Raw genomic sequence first — 22,778 nt, forward strand, 5'->3', positions numbered from 1 at the left:
GAAGCTAGATTAACATCAGTAGAGATACAGTCAGTAACACAGGGTGCTGGGGGAGTGGGGTTACTGAGTGACAGTGTGAGGGAGCTGGATTAACATCAATACAGATACAGTCAGTAACACAGGGTGCTGGGGGAGAGGGGTTACTGAGTGACAGTGTGAGGGAGCTGGATTAACATCAATACAGATACAGTCAGTAACACAGGGTGCTGGGGGAGAGGGGTTACTGAGTGACAGTGTGAGGGAGCTGGATTAACATCAGTAGAGATACAGTCAGTAACACAGGGTGCTGGGGGAGAGGGGTTACTGAGTGACAGTGTGAGGGAGCTGGATTAACATCAGTAGAGATACAGTCAGTAACACAGGGTGCTGGGGGAGAGGGGTTACTGAGTGACAGTGTGAGGGAGCTGGATTAACATTAGTACAGATAGTCAGTAACACAGGGTGCTGGGGGAGAGGGGTTACTGAGTGACAGTGTGAGGGAGCTGGATTAACATTAGTACAGATAGTCAGTAACACAGGGTGCTGGGGGAGAGGGGTTACTAAGTGACATTGTGAGGGAGCTGGATTAACATCAGTAGAGATACAGTCAGTAACACAGGGTGCTGGGGGAGAGGGGTTACTGAGTGACAGTGTGAGGGAGCTGGTTTAACATCAGTAGAGATACAGTCAGTAACACAGGGTGCTGGGGGAGTGGGGTTACTGAGTAACAGTGTGAGGGAGCTGGATTAACATCAGTACAGATGGTCAGTAACACAGGGTGCCTGGGGGAGAGGGGTTACTGAGTGACAGTGTGAGGGAGCTGGATTAACATCAGTAGAGATACAGTCAGTAACACAGGGTGCTGGGGAGAGGGGTTACTGAGTGACAGTGTGAGGGAGCTGGATTAACATCAGTAGAGATACAGTCAGTAACACAGGGTGCTGGGGGAGAGGGGTTACTGAGTGACAGTGTGAGGGAGCTGGATTAACATCAGTAGAGATACAGTCAGTAAACAGGGAGCTGGGGGGGGAGGGGTTACTGAGTGACAGTGTGAGGGAGCTGGATTAACATCAGTAGAGATACAGTCAGTAAACAGGGAGCTGGGGGGGAGGGGTTATTGAGTGACAGTATGAGGGAGCTGGATTAACATCAGTAGAGATGGTCAGTAACACAGGATGCTGGGGGAGAGGGGTTACTGAGTGACAGTGTGAGGGTGCTGGATTAACATCAGTAGAGATACAGTCAGTAAACAGGGAGCTGGGGGGGGAGGGGTTATTGAGTGACAGTGTGAGGGAGCTGGATTAACATCAGTAGAGATACAGTCAGTAAACAGGGAGCTGGGGGAGAGGGGTTACTGAGTGACAGTGTGAGGGAGCTGGGTTAACATCAGTAGAGATACAGTCAGTAACACAGGGTGCTGGGGGAGAGGGGTTACTGAGTGACACTGTGAGGGAGCTGGATTAACATCAGTAAAGATACAGTCAGTAACACAGGGTGCTGGGGGGAGGCGTTACTGAGTGACAGTGTGAGGGAGCTGGATTAACATCAATAGAGATACAGTCAGTAACACAGGGTGCTGGGGGAGAGGGGTTACTAAGTGACAGTGTGAGGGAGCTGGATTAACATCAGTAGAGATGCAGTCAGTAACACAGGGTGCTGGAGGGAGAGAGGTTACTGAGTGACAGTGTGAGGGAGTTGGATTAACATCAGTACAGCCAGTAACATGGTGCTGGGGGAAAGGGGTTACCGAGTGACAGTGTGAGGGAGCTGGATTAACATCAGTACAGATACAGTCAGTAACACAGGGTGCTGTGGGAGAGGGGTTACTGAGTGACAGTGTGAGAGCTGGATCAACATCAGTAGAGATAGTCAATAACACAGGTGCTGGGGGAGAGGCCTTACCGAGTGACAGTGTGAGGGAGCTGGATTAACATCAGTACAGATAGTCAGTAACACAGGGTGCTGGGGGAGAGGGGTTACTAAGTGACAGTGTGAGGGAGCTGGATTAACATCAGTAGAGATGCAGTCAGTAACACAGGGTGCTGGGGGAGAGGGGTTACTGAGTGACAGTGTGAGGGAGCTGGATTAACATCAGTACAGATACAGTCAGTAACACAGGGTGCTGGGGGAGAGGGGTTACTGAGTGACAGTGTGAGGGAGCTGGATTAACATCAGTACAGATACAGTCAGTAACACAGGGTGCTGGGGGGAAAGGGGTTACTGAGTGACAGTGTGAGGGAGCTGGATTAACATCAGTAGAGATACAGTCAGTAACACAGGGTACTGGGGGAGTGGGGTTACTGAGAGACAATGAGAGGGAGCTGAATTAACATCAGTAGAGATACAGTCAGTAACACGGTGCTGGGGACGGAGTGGTTACTGAGTGACAATGAGAGGGAGCTGAATTAACATCAGTAGAGATACAGTCAGTAACACGGTGCTAGGGGCGGAGTGGTTACTGAGTGACAGTGTGAGGGAGCTGGATTAACATCAATAGAGATACCGTCAGTAACAGTGTGAGGGGGAGAGGGGTTACTGAGTGACAGTGTGATGGCTGGATGAACATCAGTAGAGATACAGTCGTTAGATTTAGATTTATAGTGACGTGAAATGAGGTACAGTGAAAAGTATTATTCTGTGGACAGTCCAGACAGATTGCTCAATACATGAAAACATAGAACATACGCTACATAATGAAAATGCATTAACATAGATAGTGGGTGAAGTAAGTGATACATAGAGCTACACCAGTAGAGAAAATGCGCAGAAAATGTGCATGAGATCTTTATATCACCTGAGAGCAGGCTGACCAGGTAATCCTCCCGATGTCACACGTCAGTAAAATGCCCCAGTATAAGCACCTTTTGGATATGATGTTAAACTGAGGCCCAGTCTGCTCTCGGGCAATGTAAAGATCCCATGGCCGTACTACGAAGGAGATTGGGGGAGTTTTCCCAGATGTTCTGGTCAACATTTATCCCTCTACCAATATCACAAAAGACAGATCATCAGGTCGTTGTCACCTGGTCAGTGGGTACCGACAAATTACTCAACCATCCTCTGTATATAAGGCAATTGATGGAAGGATTAATGTGTCCTGGCTATGGACATCATTAATAATCTTTACTGTTACAAATAGGCTTACATTAACACTACAATGAAGTTACTGTGAAAAGCCCCTAGTCACCACATTCCGGCAACTGTTCGGGTCACAGAAGGAGAATTCAGAATGTCCAATTAGGAGCTGTTTAGCACAGGGCTAATTCGCTGGCGTTGAAGGCAGGCCAGCAGCACTGTTCGATTCCCGTACCAGCTTCCCTGAACAGGCGCCGGAATGTGGCGACTAGAGGCTTTTCACAGTAACTTCATTTCAAGCCTACTTGTGACAATAAGCGATTTTCATTTCATTTCATTTTTCATTTCCTGACACAGTGAAGACTTCTCACAAGTCTTTCGGGACTTGTGGGAAGAAACCGGGGCACCCGGAGGAAACCCACGCAGACACGGGGAGAATGCGCAGACTCCGCACAGGCAGTGACCCAAGCCGGGAATCGAACCTGGACCCCTATCGCTGTGAAGCAACAGTGCTAACCACTGTGCGACCACGCTGCCCAGGCCCAGGCTGTGGACTCACATCAGCCCACTGACATAACCATTCTGTCGCCACATCCCCTTTTTGGATCTGAAAGATAATTGACTGGAAAGATACTCTCAATAACGATGTATGCCGAACATTATAATCAACGACCCGTGTCGGTATAGGAGATGAACTGCAGGCATACAGATTTTATTTGTAAGAACCGGTGGATGACTGAACTGTGTGTCATGATGGAAATTAACCTGTTCAAGTCTTCCTGGTCGGGCCCTGACTGATGCTGGATTTCACCACTGAATTTAGATTCAAAACGTTTTAGGGTTCTCTGACTGGAGGTTACGGAGACCCAGTTCCCATTTAAGATAAGCCTTAACTGGAGTTGAAGGCCACCACACTGGTGTAGAGGCTGTGATAATGGAGAGTGTTTAGGCGGGCTGTGAGTGGGTCAGCAGTATCCATGTACACGTGCACTGTCAGTGGGGAACCTCGTATCCTCCTTCAAATAGCACTGTGGGATTTTATTTTTTTTTACATACACCTAAAAGACGAGAGCTCTGTCTACTCTAACGTCTCAGCCCTGCTCCAGCCGTGCAGCACTCCCTCATTACTGCATTGGGAGTCTTATCCTATATAATTCAGCTCCGGTCTCGGCACTCAAACCTACACTCTTTTAACTCAGCCAGAGCAGTGCCATCCATTGCTGCAAGGTTCAGGCTCTGGCACTTTGTTCCACTGTGGAATAAATGTTGTTTGTTCTCAGGCTGAGATGTCCCTTTGGCACAGGCACCGGGACTGATGGATTCCACTTTGCGTGTGGAGTGTGGGCTGGAGGATGTGAGGCAGGCCATGTTTGGCTCCAGCCACTCGCGCAGGTGCATGTCTATCTCGGATTTGTCCCTGACCAGGCGCCGCTTCTTGGGAAGATCAATGACATTAACAGCCTTGAAATCACTAGGCATTCTTAATCGGTGGTAAATGGAATCCGGGAATAATTCCCTCCTGACGACGTCGAGCGACAGGGTGGGCAGAGACCATGTCTTCTCCCTGACCTTGCTCCTTACCAGCGGCTGGCCCACACGGTCCAACGCTAGCTCGAATAAGATTCCAAAATTGTGCTGCTGGAGCATGGAATTCAGATTGTTGTCCGCGTCAGCCTGGATTTGCCCATAGATGCCAGCCATTGGGAGCGAAGTGGGAGTGGTGCTGAAGTTCCAGCTTGGCTTCGCCTGGCAGACACCCTGCTGAGACTTGGCGCAGGTCCCGGTTTTTGAACCCGCGGTTGCACGGTCCCTTCCCCCAGAGTCCAGCCCTGACTTTTCGCTTCCCCGATCCCCCTTGGGTCGGCAGGGGCTCCTTGGCTTTGGGAACGGCACAAGTGTGAAGGTCTGCTTACTTTCATCCTCGCCCTCAATCTTCACCGAGTCCCTCAGCTGCTGGACCATCAGTTCTGATACAGTCTGACGTGGCTTGACAAAGCTGGCAGATACCCTCAGCACATTGGAGAGGTGCTTCCTCTCTCGCCACAGCCTGAAGGACTCAATCGCTAAGGATTCCTTCTCTTCCTGAATTAACACAAACCATCAGAACTTTTTAATGCTTTTATATCTTTTTTATGCGATAAATTTAATAGCTTTTCAGTGCTAGTTTAAAGTATTAAGGTATTATAACTAGTAAAATTCTACAATGTAACTACAGATAATCATTGAGTAACATTACAAAATTTAAAACTTAAATAAAACATATTAAAGATGGCAGGGCAGCTGAGGTGTTGCAGATGTACTATGTAGGATTGCAGCTGTAGTATGTAGGGTTGCCGCTGTAGCATGTAGGGTTGCAGCTGTAGTATGTAGGGTTGCAGCTGTAGTATGTAGGGTTGCAGCTGTAGCATGTAGGGTTGCAGCTGTAGTATGTAGGGTTGCAGCTGCAGTATGTAGGGTTGCAGATGTACTATGTAGGGTTGCAGCTGTAGTATGTAGGGTTGCAGATGTAGTATGTAGGGTTGCAGATGTAGTATGTAGGGTTACAGCTGTAGTATGTAGGGTTGCAGCTGTAGTATGTAGGGTTGCAGCTGCAGTATGTAGGGTTGCAGATGTACTATGTAGGGTTGCAGCTGTAGTATGTAGGGTTGCAGCTGTAGTATGTAGGGTTGCAGCTGTAGTATGTAGGGTTGCCGCTGTAGTATGTAGGGTTGCAGCTGTAGTATGTAGGGTTGCAGATGTAGTATGTAGGGTTGCAGCTGTAGCATGTAGGGTTGCAGATGTACTATGTAGGGTTGCAGATGTAGTATGTAGGGTTGCAGATGTACTATGTAGGGTTACAGCTGTAGTATGTAGGGTTGCAGATGTAGTATGTAGGGTTGCAGCTGTAGTATGTAGGGTTGCAGATGTAGTATGTAGGGTTGCCGCTGTAGTATGTAGGGTTGCAGATGTAGTATGTAGGGTTGCAGATGTAGTATGTAGGGTTGCAGATGTAGTATGTAGGGTTACAGCTGTAGTATGTAGGGTTGCAGATGTAGTATGTAGGGTTGCCGCTGTAGTATGTAGGGTTGCCGCTGTAGTATGTAGGGTTGCAGATGTACTATGTAGGGTTGCAGATGTAGTATGTAGGGTTGCAGCTGTAGTATGTAGGGTTGCAGATGTACTATGTAGGGTTGCAGATGTAGTATGTAGGGTTGCAGATGTAGTATGTAGGGTTGCAGCTGTAGTATGTAGGGTTGCAGCTGCAGTATGTAGGGTTGCAGCTGTAGTATGTAGGGTTGCCGCTGTAGTATGTAGGGTTGCAGCTGTAGTATGTAGGGTTGCAGATGTAGTATGTAGGGTTGCAGCTGTAGCATGTAGGGTTGCAGCTGTACTATGTAGGGTTGCAGATGTAGTATGTAGGGTTGCAGATGTACTATGTAGGGTTACAGCTGTAGTATGTAGGGTTGCAGATGTAGTATGTAGTGTTGCAGCTGTAGCATGTAGGTTTGCAGATGTAGTATGTAGGGTTGCCGCTGTAGTATGTAGGGTTGCCGCTGTAGTATGTAGGGTTGCAGATGTACTATGTAGGGTTGCAGATGTAGTATGTAGGGTTGCAGCTGTAGTATGTAGGGTTGCAGATGTAGTATATAGGGTTACAGCTGTAGTATGTAGGGTTGCAGATGTGGTATGTAGGGTTGCAGATGTAGTATGTAGGGTTGCAGCTGTAGTATGTAGCGTTGCAGATGTACTATGTAGGGTTGCAGATGTAGTATGTAGGGTTGCAGATGTACTATGTAGGGTTGCAGATGTAGTATGTAGGGTTGCAGATGTAGTATGTAGGGTTGCAGCTGTAGTATGTAGGGTTGCAGCTGCAGTATGTAGGGTTGCAGCTGTAGTATGTAGGGTTGCAGATGTAGTATGTAGGGTTGCAGATGTAGCATGTAGGGTTGCAGCTGCAGTATGTAGTGTTGCAGATGTAGCATGTAGGGTTGCAGCTGTAGTATGTAGGGTTGCAGCTGTAGTATGTAGGGTTGCAGCTGTAATATGTAGGGTTGCAGCTGCAGTATGTAGGGTTGCAGATGTAGTATGTAGGGTTGCAGCTGTAGCATGTAGGGTTGCAGCTGTAGTATGTAGGGTTGCAGATGTAGTATGTAGGGTTGCAGCTGTAGTATGTAGGGTTGCAGATGTAGTATGTAGGGTTGCAGCTGTAGTATGTAGGGTTGCAGATGTAGTATGTAGGGTTGCAGATGTAGCATGTAGGGTTGCAGCTGTAGTATGTAGGGTTGCAGATGTAGTATGTAGGGTTGCAGATGTAGCATGTAGGGTTACAGCTGTAGTATGTAGGGTTGCAGCTGTAGCATGTAGGGTTGCAGCTGTAGTATGTAGGGTTGCAGCTGTAGTATGTAGGGTTGCAGCTGTAGTATGTAGGGTTGCAGATATAGTATGTAGGGTTGCAGCTGCAGTATGTAGGGTTGCAGATGTACTATGTAGGGTTGCAGATGTAGTATGTAGGGTTGCAGATGTAGTATGTAGGGTTGCAGATGTAGTATGTAGGGTTGCAGATGTAGTATGTAGGGTTGCAGCTGTAGCATGTAGGGTTGCAGCTGCAGTATGTAGGGTTGCAGATGTACTATGTAGGGTTGCAGCTGTAGTATGTAGGGTTGCAGATGTAGTATGTAGGGTTGCAGCTGTAGCATGTAGGGTTGCAGCTGTAGTATGTAGGGTTGCCGCTGTAGTATGTAGGGTTGCAGATGTAGTATGTAGGGTTGCAGATGTAGTATGTAGGGTTGCAGCTGTAGCATGTAGGGTTGCAGATGTACTATGTAGGGTTGCAGATGTAGTATGTAGGGTTGCAGATGTAGTATGTAGGGTTACAGCTGTAGTATGTAGGGTTGCAGATGTAGTATGTAGGGTTGCAGCTGTAGTATGTAGGGTTGCAGATGTAGTATGTAGGGTTGCCGCTGTAGTATGTAGGGTTGCAGATGTACTATGTAGGGTTGCAGATGTAGTATGTAGGGTTGCAGCTGTAGTATGTAGGGTTGCAGATGTAGTATATAGGGTTACAGCTGTAGTATGTAGGGTTGCAGATGTAGTATGTAGGGTTGCAGATGTAGTATGTAGGGTTGCAGCTGTAGTATGTAGGGTTGCAGATGTAGTATGTAGGGTTGCAGATGTAGTATGTAGGGTTGCAGCTGTAGCATGTAGGGTTGCAGCTGTAGTATGTAGGGTTGCAGATGTAGTATGTAGGGTTGCAGCTGTAGTATGTAGGGTTGCAGATATAGTATGTAGGGTTGCAGCTGTAGTATGTAGGGTTGCAGATGTAGTATGTAGGGTTGCAGCTGCAGTACGTAGGGTTGCAGATGTACTATGTAGGGTTGCAGATGTAGTATGTAGGGTTGCAGATGTAGTATGTAGGGTTGCAGATGTAGTATGTAGGGTTGCAGCTGTAGCATGTAGGGTTGCAGCTGTAGCATGTCGGGTTGCAGATGTAGTATGTAAGGTTGCAGATGTAGTATGTAGGGTTACAGCTGTAGTATGTAGGGTTGCAGATGTAGTATGTAGGGTTGCAGCTGTAGTATGTAGGGTTGCCGCTGTAGTATGTAGGGTTGCCGCTGTAGTATGTAGGGTTGCAGATGTACTATGTAGGGTTGCAGATGTAGTATGTAGGGTTGCAGCTGTAGTATGTAGGGTTGCAGATGTAGTATATAGGGTTACAGCTGTAGTATGTAGGGTTTCAGATGTAGTATGTAGGGTTGCAGATGTAGTATGTAGGGTTGCAGCTGTAGTATGTAGGGTTGCAGATGTACTATGTAGGGTTGCAGATGTAGTATATAGGGTTACAACTGTAGTATGTAGGGTTGCAGATGTACTATGTAGGGTTGCAGATGTAGCATGTAGGGTTGCAGCTGTAGTATGTAGGGTTGCAGCTGTACATAAGAACATAAGAACATGAGAACTAGGAGCAGGAGTAGGCCATCTGGCCCCTCGAGCCTGCTCCGCCATTCAATTAGATCATGGCTGATCTTTTGTGGACTCAGCTCCACTTTCCGGCCCGAACACCATAACCCTTAATCCCTTTATTCTTCAAAAAACTATCTATCTTTACCTTAAAAACATGTAATGAAGGAGCCTCAACTGCTTCACTGGGCAAGGAATTCCATAGATTCACAACCCTTTGGGTGAAGAAGTTCCTCCTAAACTCAGTCCTAAATCTACTTCCCCTTATTTTGAGGCTATGCCCCCGAGTTCTGCTTTCACCCGCCAGTGGAAACAACCTGCCTGCATCTATCCTATCTATTCCCTTCATAATTTTAAATGTTTCTATAAGATCCCCCCTCATCCTTCTAAATTCCAACGAGTACAGTCCCAGTCTACTCAACCTCTCCTCATAATCCAACCCCTTCAGCTCTGGGATTAACCTAGTGAATCTCCTCTGCACACCCTCCAGCGCCAGTACGTCCTTTCTCAAGTAAGGAGACCAAAACTGAACACAATACTCCAGGTGTGGCCGCACTAACACCTTATACAATTGCAACATAACCTCCCTAGTCTTAAACTCCATCCCTCTAGCAATGAAGGACAAAATTCCATTTGCCTTCTTAATCACCTGTTGCACTTGTAAACCAACCTTCTGTGACTCATGCACTAGCACACCCAAGTCTCTCTGAACAGCGGCATGCTTTAATATTTTATCGTTTAAATAATAATCCCGTTTGCTGTTATTCCTACCAAAATGGATAACCTCACATTTGTCAACATTGTATTCCATCTGCCAGACCCGAGCCCATTCACTTAACCTATCCAAATCCCTCTGCAGACTTCCAGTATCCTCTGCACTTTTCGCTTTACCACTCATCTTAGTGTCATCTGCAAACTTGGACACATTGCCCTTGGTCCCCAACTCCAAATCATCAATGTAAATTGTGAACAATTGTGGGCCCAACACGGATCCCTGAGGGACACCACTAGCTACTGATTGCCAACCAGAGAAACACCCATTTATCCCAACTCTTTGCTTTCTATTAATTAACCAATCCTCTATCCATGCTACTACTTTACCCTTAATGCCATGCATCTTTATGTTATGCAGCAACCTTTTGTGTGGCACCTTGTCAAAGGCTTTCTGGAAATCCAGATATACCACATCCATCGGCTCCCCGTTATCTACTGCACTGGTAATGTCCTCAAAAAATTCCACTAAATTAGTTAGGCATGACCTGCCTTTAACGAACCCATGCTGCGTCTGCCCAATGGGACAATTTCTATCCAGATGCCTCGCAATTTCTTCCTTGATGATAGATTCCAGCATCTTCCCTATTACCGAAGTTAAACTCACTGGCCTATAATTTCCTGCTTTCTGCCTACCTCCTTTTTTAAACAGTGGCGTCACGTTTGCTAATTTCCAATCCACCGGGACCACCCCAGAGTCTAGTGAATTTCGGTAAATTATCACTAGTGCATCTGCAATTTCCCTAGCCATCTCTTTTAGCACTCTGGGATGCATTCCATCAGGGCCAGGAGACTTGTCTACCTTTAGCCCCATTAGCTTGCCCATCACTCCCTCCTTAGTGATAACAATCCTCTCAAGGTCCTCACCTGTCATAGCCTCATTTCTATCAGTCGCTGGCATGTTATTTGTGTCTTCCACTGTGAAGACCGACCCAAAAACCTGTTCAGTTCCTCAGCCATTTCCTCATTTCCCATTATTAAAACTCCCTTCTCATCCTCTAAAGGACCAATATTTACCTTAGCCACTCTTTTTTGTCTTATATATTTGTAAAAACTTTTACTGTCTGTTTTTATATTCTGAGCAAGTTTACTCTCATACTCTATCTTACTCTTCTTTATAGCTTTTTTAGTAGCTTTCTGTTGCCCCCTAAAGATTTCCCAGTCCTCTAATCTCCCAGCAATCTTTGCCACTTTATATGCTTTTTCCTTCAATTTGATACTCTCCCTTATTTCCTTAGATATCCACGGTCGATTTTCCCTCTTTCTTCCGTCCTTCCTTTTTGTTGGTATAAACCTTTGCTGAGCACTGTGAAAAATCGCTTGGAAGGTTCTCCACTGTTCCTCAACTGTTCCACCATAAAGTCTTAGCTCCCAGTCTACCTTAGCTAGTTCTTCTCTCATCCCCTTGTAATCTCCTTTGTTTAAACACAAAACACTAGTATTTGATTTTACTTTCTCACCCTCCATCTGTATTTTAAATTCCACCATATTGTGATCGCTCCTTCCGAGAGGATCCCTAACTATGAGATCATGAATCAATCCTGTCTCATTACACAGGACAAGATCTAGGACCGCTTGTTCCCTCGTAGATTCCATTACATACTGTTCTAGGAAACTATCGCGGATACATTCTATAAACTCCTCCTCACGGTTGCCTTGACCGACCTGGTTAAACCAATCGACATGTAGATTAAAATCCCCCATGATAACTGCTGTACCATTTCTACATGCATCAGTTATTTCTTTGTTTATTGCCTGCCCCACCATCTCGTTACTATTTGGTGGCCGATAGACTACTCCTATCAGTGACTTTCTCGCCTTACTATTCCTGATTGCCACCCAAATGGATTCAACCTTATCCTCCATAGCACCGATGTCATCCCTTACTATTGCCCGGATGTCATCCTTAAATAACAGAGCAACACCACCTCCCTTACCATCCACTCTGTCCTTCCGAATAGTATGATACCCTCGGATATTTAACTCCCAGTCGTGACCATCCTTTAACCATGTTTCAGTAATGGCCACTAAATCATAGTCATTTACGATGATTTGTGCCACCAACTCATTTACTTTATTCCGAATACTACGAGCATTCAGGTAAAGTACACTTATGTTGGTTTTTTTTACCTCTGTTTTGAATCTTAACATCTCCAGTTTTATTCCTTTTGTTATTACTGGGCCTATTCACTGTGCTCCCCTCAGTCACTGTACCTTGTACTGTCGCCCTTATGGATTTCTGACTATGTCTTCTCTGCCTTGCACTTTTCCCCTTACTTCCTTTTGTTTCTGTCCCTGTTTTACTACCTTCCAACTTCCAGCATTGGTTCCCATCCCCCTGCCACATTAGTTTAAACCCTCCCCAACAGCTCTAGAAAACACCCCCCCTAGGACATCGGTTCCAGTCCTGCCCAAGTGCAGACCGTCCGGTTTGTACTGGTCCCACCTCCCCCAGAACCGGTCCCAATGCCCCAGGAATTTGAATCCCTCCCTCTTGCACCATCTCTCGAGCCACGCATTCATCCTATCTATCCTGACATTCCTACTCTGACTAGCTCGTGACACTGGTAGCAATCCTGAGATTACTACCTTTGAGGTCCTACTTTTTAGTTTAACTCCTAACTCCCTGAATTCCGCTTGTAGGACCTCATCCCGTTTTTTACCTATATCGTTGGTGCCTATGTGCACCACGACAGCTGGCTGTTCACCCTCCCCCCCCCAGAATGTCCTGCAGCCGCTCCGAGACATCCTTGACCCTTGCACCAGGGAGGCAACATACCATCCTGGAGTCTCGATTGCGTCCACAGAACCGCCTGTCTATTCCCCTTACGATCGAGTCCCCTATCACTATAGCCCTGCCATTTTTCTTCCTGCCCTGCTGTGCAGCTGAGCCAGCCACGGTGCCATGAACCTGGCTGCTGCTGCCTTCCCCTGGTGAGCCATCTCCCTCAACAGTATCCAAAGCGGTATATCTGTTTTGCAGGGAGATGACCGCAGGGGACACCTGCACTGCCTTCCTACTCTTGCTCTTTCTTTTGGTCACCCATTTTCTATCTCCCTCAGTAACCTTCACCTGCGGTGTGACCAACTCGCTAAACGTGCTATCCACGACCTCCTCAGCATCGCGGATGCTCCAAAGTGAGTCCATCCGCAGCTCCAGAGCCATCAAGCGGTCTAACAAGAGCTGCAACTGAACACACTTCTTGCACGTGAAGGAGCCAGAGACAGTGGACGTGTCCCTGAGCTCCCACATTGCACACGAGGAGCATGAAGGGTTGTAGTATGTAGGGTTGCAGCTGTAGTATGTAGGGTTGCAGCTGCAGTATGTATGGTTGCAGATGTAGTATGTAGGGTTGCAGATGTAGTATGTAGGGTTGCAGCTGTAGCATGTAGGGTTGCAGATGTAGTATGTAGGGTTGCAGCTGCAGTATGTAGGGTTGCAGATGTAGTATGTAGGGTTGCAGCTGTAGCATGTAGGGTTGCAGATGTAGTATGTAGGGTTGCAGCTGTAGTATGTAGGGTTGCAGATGTAGTATGTAGGGTTGCAGCTGCAGTATGTAGGGTTGCAGATGTACTATGTAGGGTTGCAGATGTATTATGTAGGGTTGCAGATGTAGTATGTAGGGTTGCAGATGTAGTATGTAGGGTTGCAGATGTAGTATGTAGGGTTGCAGCTGTAGCATGTAGGGTTGCAGCTGCAGTATGTAGGGTTGCAGATGTACTATGTAGGGTTGCAGATGTAGTATGTAGGGTTGCAGATGTAGTATGTAGGGTTGCAGCTGTAGTATGTCGGGTTGCAGATGTAGTATGTAGGGTTGCAGCTGTAGTATGCAGGGTTGCAGATGTAGTATGTAGGGTTGCAGATGTAGTATGTAGGGTTACAGCTGTAGCATGTAAGGTTGCAGCTGTAGTATGTAGGGTTGCAGCTGTAGTATGTAGGGTTGCAGCTGTAGCATGTAGGGTTGCAGCTGTAGTATGTAGGGTTGCAGTTGTAGTATGTAGGGTTGCAGATGTAGTATGTAGGGTTGCAGATGTAGTATGTAGGGTTGCAGCTGTAGCATGTAGGGTTGCAGCTGTAGTATGTAGGGTTGCAGATGTAGTATGTAGGGTTGCAGCTGTAGCATGTAGGGTTGCAGATGTAGTATGTAGGGTTGCAGCTGCAGTATGTAGGGTTGCAGATGTAGTATGTAGGGTTGCAGCTGTAGCATGTAGGGTTGCAGATGTAGTATGTAGGGTTGCAGCTGTAGTATGTAGGGTTGCAGCTGTAGTATGTAGGGTTGCAGCTGTAGTATGCAGGGTTGCAGATGTAGTATGTAGGGTTGCAGATGTAGTATGTAGGGTTGCAGCTGTAGCATGTAGGGTTGCAGATGTAGTATGTAGGGTTGCAGCTGTAGTATGTAGGGTTGCAGCTGTAGTATGTAGGGTTGCAGCTGTAGTATGCAGGGTTGCAGATGTAGTATGTAGGGTTGCAGATGTAGTATGTAGGGTTGCAGTTGTGGTATGTAGGGTTACAGTTGTAGTATGTAGGGTTGCAGCTTTAGTATGTAGGGTTGCAGATGTAGTATGTAGGGTTGCAGCTGTAGCATGTAGGGTTGCAGATGTAGTATGTAGGGTTGCAGCTGTAGTATGTAGGGTTACAGTTGTAGCATGTACGGTTGCAGATGTAGTATGTAGGGTTGCAGCTGAAGTATGTCGGGTTGCAGCTGTAGTATGTAGGGTTGCAGCTGTAGCATGTAGGGTTGCAGCTGTAGCATGTAGGGTTGCAGATGTAGCATGTAGGGTTGCAGATGTAGTATGTAGGGTTGCAGATGTAGCATGTAGGGTTACAGTTGTAGTATGTAGGGTTGCAGATGTAGCATGTAGGGTTACAGTTGTAGTATGTAGGGTTGCAGCTTTAGTATGTAGGGTTGCAGCTGTAGTATGTAGGGTTGCAGCTTTAGTATGTAGGGTTGCAGCTGTAGTATGTAGGGTTGCAGCTGTAGTATGTAGGGTTGCAGCTTTAGTATGTAGGGTTGCAGCTGTAGTATGTAGGGTTGCAGATGTAGGGTTGCAGATGTAGTACGTACGGTTGCAGATGTAGCATGAAGAGTTAATAGTGATTTGTAGCAACCAGATGTGCAGTAAGAGTCTGCAGTTTGAGGAGTCTGAGCTTCAGACACAGTATCAGCGAGGGAGTACGTTACCGTGACATTTGATGCAGGAGGCAGTCACATCCCCTTTTTTTAAAAAAATCATTCATGGGCTGTGGCTGTCACCTGCCCATTCCTAATTGTCCTGGAGAAGGTGATGCTGAGCTGCCTTCTTAAATCGCTGCCATCCTTGAGGTGTAGGTACACCCACAGTGCTGTTAGGGAAGGAGTCTCAGTATTCTGAACCAGCGACAGTGAAGGAATGGTGACGTATTTCCAAGTCAGAATGGTGTGTGGCTTGGAGGGAAACACACAGTGGTGGGGGTCCCCTGCATTTGTTGACCTTGTTCTACTGGATGGTGGTGGTCATGGCTTTGGAAGGTGCTTGCTGAGGAGACTTGGTGAGTTCCTGCAGTGCATCTTGCAGATGGTACACACGGCTGACATGGTGCTTCAGAGATGGAGTTTGCAGATGGGGTGCCAATCAAACCCTGAGTCAAGGGGTTTTCAGATTTGGTCCGTGGTCAGGGACGGTAGGGTATGACTGTGAGTGAGACAGATTTGGGGATTCAGAAGCACTGCAAGACCTCAGCCCCTGGCATTATCCAACAGGTTCAATCTTGTTGCAGCTTCATAGAATCATAGACTTTACAGTCCAGAAGGAGGCCATTCAGCCCATCAAGTCTGCACCGGCCCTTGGAAAGGGCACCCTACTTAAGCCCAGACCTCCACCCTATCCCAGCAACCCTACCTAACCTTTTTGGAGACTATGGGCAATTTAGTGTGGCCAACCCATCTAGCCTGCACATCTTGAAATGAAATGAAATGAAAATCGCTTATTGTCACGAGTAGGCTTCAAATGAAGTTACTGTGAAAAGCCCCTAGTCACCACATTCCGGCGCCTGTTCAGGGAGGCTGGTATGGGAATTGAACCGTGCTGCTGGCCTGCCTTGGTCTGCTTTAAAAGCCAGCGATTTAGCCCTGTGCTAAACCAGCCCCTTTGGGCTGTTGGAGGAAATCGTAGCACCCGGAGGAAACCGACGCAGACACAGGGAGAACGTGCAGACTCCACACAGACAGTGACCCAGCGGGGAATCGAACCTGGGACCCTGGAGCCGTGAAGCAACAGTGCTAACCACTGTGCTACCCTGCCACTTGTGTGGATGAGAACAGGAACTGAAGGGAGGATGAGCAAACTGACCACGGTACCATGATGCAGGCGACCAGTCAAGTGGGGGAGTGAAAAGGAATGTAGTTATACTGGACGATAATGTAGATAGGTTGATAAACACTGTCCCCTGCAGCTGAGAGATTAGGTCCCACAGACTGTGTTGCCTGCCCAGTGCTAGGGGTAAGGGCAGCTCTTCAGGGCTGGTCAAGAACTTACAGTGGGAGGGGAAGGATTCAGTTGTTGTCCAAGTGTGTACCAATGACATAGGTACCACTCAGAAAGAGGTTCTGCTGAAGGAGACTGTGGTGTTCAGGGCATGATTTCAGGATTGGCAGATGATACGAAGATTGGAAACATTGTCAAATTGCGATAGGACAGTCTTGAACTTCAAAAGGACAAGGACATGTTGATGGAGTGGGCAGACAAGTGGCAGATGAAGTTCAATGCAGAGATGTGTGAGATGATTCATTTTGGCAGGAAGAATGTGGAGAGATGGTGCAAAATAAAGAGAGAATCTGTAAATGAGGTGCAGGAACAGAGGGACCTCAGTGTGTATGTACATAAATATTTGAAGGTGACAGCTAAAGCCGATAGTATGGCTTTATTAATAGGAGCATTGAGTACAGGAGTAAGGAGGTCATGTTGATCTTGTAAGAGACACGGGTGAGGCCTCATCTGCAGGTTCTGGCCATTCTGCTTGAGGAAGGATGTGGAGGCATTGGAGACAGCACAGAGGAGATTCACAAGAATGATCCCGGGTATAAACAACTGTGGCAATGAGAATCGATTGGGAGATTGGGACTGTTCTCCTTGGAGAAAAGAAGGCCGAGAGAGGCATTCAAGATCCTGAGGCATGTGAACAGAGCAAAGAGTGAGAAACTGTTCCCACTCAAGACAGCATCAAGAGCTAGAGGGCACAGATTCAAAATAATTGGCTAAAGAGTAACAATACAGGGTTTTTCTTTTGCCCAGAGGATGATTTGGAATAAATTTCCCGAGAGGGTGGTGGAGGCCGGTTTGATCGATGTATTCAAAAAGCAATTGAATTGATATCTGAAAGGAGAGAATGTGCAAGGTCATGGGAATAAGGTGGGGGGAGTGGATTTTGGCAAATTTCTCTTTGAGAGAACCAGCGCAGACCCGATGGGCCAAATGGCCTCCTTGCGCACCGTAAAGATCCCGCGATTCTGTGACTTGGATGAAGAGGCGGAGGGTATTATAGTTACATTTGCTGATGATACAAAGGTGGGCAGCAAAGCAAGTTGTGAGGAGGATACAAAGTGGCTGCAAAGGGATATCAATAGGCTAAGTGAGTGGGCACAAAATTGGCGGATGGCGTGAAATGTGGGGAAATGTGGACCTGTGTGGCACCTTCTGCTTTGGACATAAAAAGATTGAATGTATCCTGGAGCAGAGTACTTTCTGAATGGCAAAAAAGTTTGAAACAATAGAGATCCAATGAGACTGAGGGTCCAGGTAAATAGATCATTAAAATGTCATAAACTGGTACAGGGCATGATCACAAATGCTAATGAAATAAGACCATAAGACCATAAGACATAGGAGCAGAATTAGGCCACTCGGCCCATCGAGTCTGCTCCGCCATTCAATCATGGCTGATATTTTTTCATCCCCATTTTCCTGCCTTCTCCCCATAACCCCTGATCCCCTTAATAGTCATGAACCTATCTATCTCTGTCTTAAAGAGTTCCAAAGATTCACCACCCTCTGGCTGAAGAAGTTCCTCCTCATCTCGGTTTTAAAGGATTGTCCCTTTAGTCTGAGATTGTGTCCTCTGGTTCTAGTTTTTCCTACAAGTGGAAACATCCTCTCCACGTCCACTCTATCCAGGCCTCGCAGTATTCTGTAAGTTTCAATAAGATCCCCCCTTATCCTTCTAAACTCCAATGAGTACAGACTCAGAGTCCTCAACTGTTCCTCATGCGACAAGACCTTAATTCCAGGGATCATTCTTATGAACCTCCTCTGGACCCTTTCCAAGGCCAGCACATCCTTCCTTAGATACGGGGCCCAAAACTGCTCACAGAGCTCCGAATGGGGTCTGACCAGAGCCTTATACAGCCTCAGAAGTATACCCCTGGTCTTGCATTCTAGCCCTCTCGACATGAATGCTAACATTGCATTTGCCTTCCTAACTGCCGACTGAACGTACGTTAACCTTAAGAGAATCGTGAACAAGGATTCCCAAGTCCCTTTGTGCTTCTGATTCCCTTAGCATCTTCCTATTTAGAAAATAGTCGATGCCTCCATTTCTCTTTCCAAAGTGCATAACCTCACACTTTTCCACATTGTATTCCATCTGCCACTTAATAGAAATGGCAAGCAACAGGAAGGTCAGGGTCGTGAATGCGCACAGACCGAAGATGCTCAGCAAAGCGATCACCCAGTCTGCGTTTGGTCTCCGATATAGAGGAGACCACAATGGGAGCAGCGAATGCAGTAGACCAGATTGGAAGAGATGCAAGTGAACCGCTGCTTAACCTGGAATGAGTGTTTTGGGCCTGGGATGTTAAGCATGGAAGAGGTAAAGGGGCAGGTGTTACACCTTCTGCGATTGCATGGGAAGTTGCCATGGGTGATGAGAGAGGTACTGGGTATGGTGGAGGAGTGGACTAGATTATCTCGGAGGGAACGGTCCCTTCCTGTTGCTTGCCATTTTAACACAACACCCTGCTCCCATGCCCACATGTCTGTTCTTGGCCTGCTGCAATGTTCCAGTGAAGCGCAACGCAAACTGGAGGAACAACATCTCATCTTCCGGTTAGGCACGCGGCCTGAAATCGAATTCAACAACTTCAGATGATCAGCCCCACCTCAACCCATTTGTTTTCATTTCATTTTAACTGTCTTTTACTATTTCTTTCTTTAAATGAAATGAAATGAAAATCGCTTATTGTCACGAGTAGGCTTCAATGAACTTACTGTGAAAAGCCCCTAGTCGCCACATTCCGGCGCCTGTCCGGGGAGGCTGGTACGGGAATATATATATAAACATTTAATTCCCCCTCTCCCCCCCAATCTTATCCACCTTTCCTTCACCTTTCTTCTCTTTGCTTCCCCCTTCCCCTCCCCCCACACCTACAGTTCACCCTCTGATGTTAGTTTCTCTGATGTTTGGCCTTTCACATCTTTTGTTCTCTCTGGGGACTGCCATTAACACTCTTTCCCCTTGGTTTCTGTGGCCATTCGCACCCAGTTTCCCTGGGTTTCTGTGGCTATGACTCATCTTTAATTCTCACTCCCCAGTATATATATTTCCCACTTTCTCAGTCTGTTAGCTTTGACAAAGAGTCATCGGACTCGAAAGGTTAGCTCTTTTCTCTCCCTACAGATGCTGCCAGACCTGCTGACATTTTCCAGCATTTTCTCTTTCGTTTCAGATTCCAGCATCCGCAATAATTTGCTTTTATCCAGTGACTCTGTGGAATTGCTTACCGCAGAGAGCTTTCAAGGCTGGGTCATTAAATATGTTCACGGCTGAGATAGACGAGATGTTTAATCAGCGAGGGAGTCAGGGTTATGGGGATAAGGAGGGAAAGTGGATTTGAGGGATATCATTTCAGATCAGCCATGACCATTGAATGGCAGAACAGACTCGATGGGCCGAATGGGCTCCCTCTGCCCATACATCTTATGGTCTTGAAATTAGGAAGCGCTCTTATGTACAAAGGATGGTAGAAGGTTTGAACCCTTTTCCACAAGAGGCAATTGATATGAAGTCAGGTGTTAATTTTAAATTTGAGATTGGTGGATTTTTGATGACCAACAATATGAAGCAACATGAGACAGATGTGTACATGGAGTTAGGTTGTAAATCAGCCATCATCTCGTACAATGGAGGAACAGGCTTGAGGGAATGACATGAGTTCCTCCTGTTCCTAACTTCCATTGGCCGGGAGCCAGCAGCCTGTCAAGTCGAGATCCGACACCATCCTTTCTCTCTCGCTCTCTCTCTCTACCAATAGTTACTAACCTGTTGGATTTCAGATTGATATTTTTCATCCATGAGCAAGATAAACTTCAGTTCCTGCAGTTTCTTCGTTTGCTTGAAAAACGCAGATCTGTGCACCTCCCACACGGCATTGGCCAAATACCTGGGTGCACAAGGTTGGCAGAAAGTGTGAAGCAAAAATAAATGCAGAGAAAATAAAAAAAGATTTGCATTTTGTCATGTTCCAGTATGTTATGAACTTTCAGTCAATATTGAAACAAAATTGAACACAGTCTATTGGACACTGCAAATCAGTGTGATCTTTTTACTTTTGACTGTCAGATAATCCTGAGCCTCAAGCAAATACCTAATTAAATATGGGCATCCTGAGAATTCACACATCCTTGTGTTAGAGGATGGACCATGAATAAAAGAACAATAGCATTCCAGCTGGCTCACCTTCTATTTCACTATGGACAAAAGAAAGATCAAAACTCATTGGGCGGGATTCTCCGACCCCCCGCTGGCAGCAGCCTCTCCCCCCCCGGCGATTCCCCAGCCCGCGATGGGCTGAGCGGCCACCCGTTTTAGGCCGGTCCTGCCGGCGTAAATTAGACCTGGTAACTTACCGGCGGGACCTGGCTCTGCGGGCGGCCTCCAGGGTCCTCGGGTGGACGCAAGGGGATTTGGCCTAGTGCCCCCATGGTGGCCTGGCCCACAATCGGGGCCCACCGATCCGCGGGCGGGCTTGTGCCGTGGGGGCACTCTTTCCCTCCGCAGCGGGTGCTGTGGACCTCTGCCATGGCTGGTGTAGAGACGAACACCCCTGTACATGCCCTGGGATGATGCCAGCACACACTGGCGTTCCGCGCATGCGTCAACACCCGCCGGCCGGCGGAGGCACTTCGACATCGGTTGGCACGGCGCCAAGACCCTTCCGGGCGGTCTGACACCGGAGTGGTTCACGCCACTCCTTGGCACCGGGACCACCTGTCCCGCCGGGTAGGGGAGAATCCCGCCAATTGTTTGTTGGACAAATGTCAATGGATTACATTGACTTTCCATTATTTTGTGATGGCCTCTTATCCTAACATAGACTGGTCGAATTTCAAAGTGTTAAACGACAACCCAGGAGGTGCAATCTCCTGGGTTGTCTGGGTTGTGGAAAAAAGGGCTTTGAGCTTGTACAAGTCACATGGTGAGGAAGGTATTTTGTCAATTATTTTTTCAATTCAGCAAGAAACTTCTCAGACTCTGTCTACACCTCCCGCTGCCTGGGGAAAGCGGGCAGCATAATCAAAGAGCCCTCCCACCCGGCTTACTCACTCTTCCAACTTCTTCCATCGGGCAGGAGGTACAGAAGTCTGAGAACACGCCTAAACATATTCAAAAACAGCTACTTCCCCGCTGTTACCAGATTCCTGAATGACCCTCTTATGGACTGATCTGATCTCTTCACACATCTTCTCTGCTGAGTAGTACTACACTCCGCACGCTTCACCCAATGCCTATGTATTTATGTCTCTGTATTTACATTGTGTATTTTATGTTTGCCCTATTATGCATTTTCTTTCCATGTGTGGAATAATCTGTCTGAACTCTACGCAGAACAATACTTTTCACTGTACCTCAGTACACATGACAATGAGCCATCAAACCCACTGTAAGTCAACTAAGTAGCTCAGGTACTGAGCAACCATACCTTGAATGCAGGAGAAAGATTCTCCCAACCTGAATGAAATGAAATGAAATGAAATGAAAATCGCTTATTGTCACGAGTAGGCTTCTATGAAGTTACTGTGAAAAGCCCCTAGTCGCCACATTCCGGCGCGGCTGGTACGGGAATCGAACCGTGCTGCTGGCCTGCTTGGTAAGCCAGCGATTTAGCTGAGTGAGCTAAACCAGCCCCTAACCTGTTCCAATTTCAGATTCATCTGAGAACAAAACTCCCAGAAATTCAGCTACAAGAGGATTCACAGCTTACTGAAAATTATCTGCTTTACATGACCTTTTCTTCAACCAAAGTATCAGCTCATCAAAGAAACAACAGGTCTATTTCAAAAGGAACTGAGACGATGGATTGTAATTGTATTGTTTATACCCTCTGTCATGTGAGAGTACCATTAAGAAATGGGTGTTTATAAATGGGTGTGTATATAAATATCTGGTTTAGCTCACTGGGCTAAATCGCTGGCTTTTAAAGCAGATCAAGCAGGCCAGCAGCACGGTTCGATTCCCGTACCAGCCTCCCCGGACAGGAGCCGGAATGTGGCGACTAGGGGCTTTTCACAGTAACTTCATTGAAGCCTACTCGTGACAATAAGCGACTTTCATTTTCATTTCCATACCACAATGTATTAAAAGTTGTGGGTCAGGTGAACTCCATGATACACTTTGGGGTTCTCTAAACCCTGGCCCATAACACCTCATTTGTATCTAATTATTGTGTGAGTGATAGTGTGGGTGAGTCAAGTGAGGGATGATGTTGAACTTGTAAAACTTTGAGGCAAATGTGCGATAATAACCTTCTTTATTTTTAAATTCACAAACCCCTCCGATATAAAACACACTAATCATAGACAATAAAAGAAACTTAGAAATTCTGTCTGTGGGAATTTATACCTCGCCTTTCATAACCTCACAATGCTCCCTAGTGTTGCTTCACAGCGCTAGGGACCCAGGTTCGATTCCCCGCTGGGTCACTGTCTGTGGGGAGTCTGCACGTTCTCCCCGTGCCTGCGTGGGTTTCCTCCGGGCGCTCCGG

The 22,778-nt window shown here is 46.9% G+C and overlaps 1 protein-coding gene across 1 annotated transcript in view; it reads right to left on the minus strand.

The window, feature by feature from the left end:
* Positions 1-3,771: 3,771 nt before the first annotated feature.
* ankrd53 (ankyrin repeat domain 53) overlaps positions 3,772-22,778 on the minus strand; it is a 62,248-nt gene continuing 43,241 nt past the window's right edge. Inside the window, exons 5-6 of the mRNA XM_038793002.1 lie at positions 20,057-20,177; positions 3,772-5,136 (exon numbers count right to left, since the gene is read on the minus strand). Of these exons, the coding sequence (XP_038648930.1) occupies positions 4,210-5,136; positions 20,057-20,177 (1,048 nt within the window). The 3' untranslated portion in view covers positions 3,772-4,209. The remainder of the gene's footprint in view (positions 5,137-20,056; positions 20,178-22,778) is intronic.

Source organism: Scyliorhinus canicula, chromosome 3 (genome assembly GCF_902713615.1).
Source record: "Scyliorhinus canicula chromosome 3, sScyCan1.1, whole genome shotgun sequence".
In the NCBI taxonomy this organism is placed as follows: Eukaryota; Metazoa; Chordata; class Chondrichthyes; order Carcharhiniformes; family Scyliorhinidae; genus Scyliorhinus; species Scyliorhinus canicula.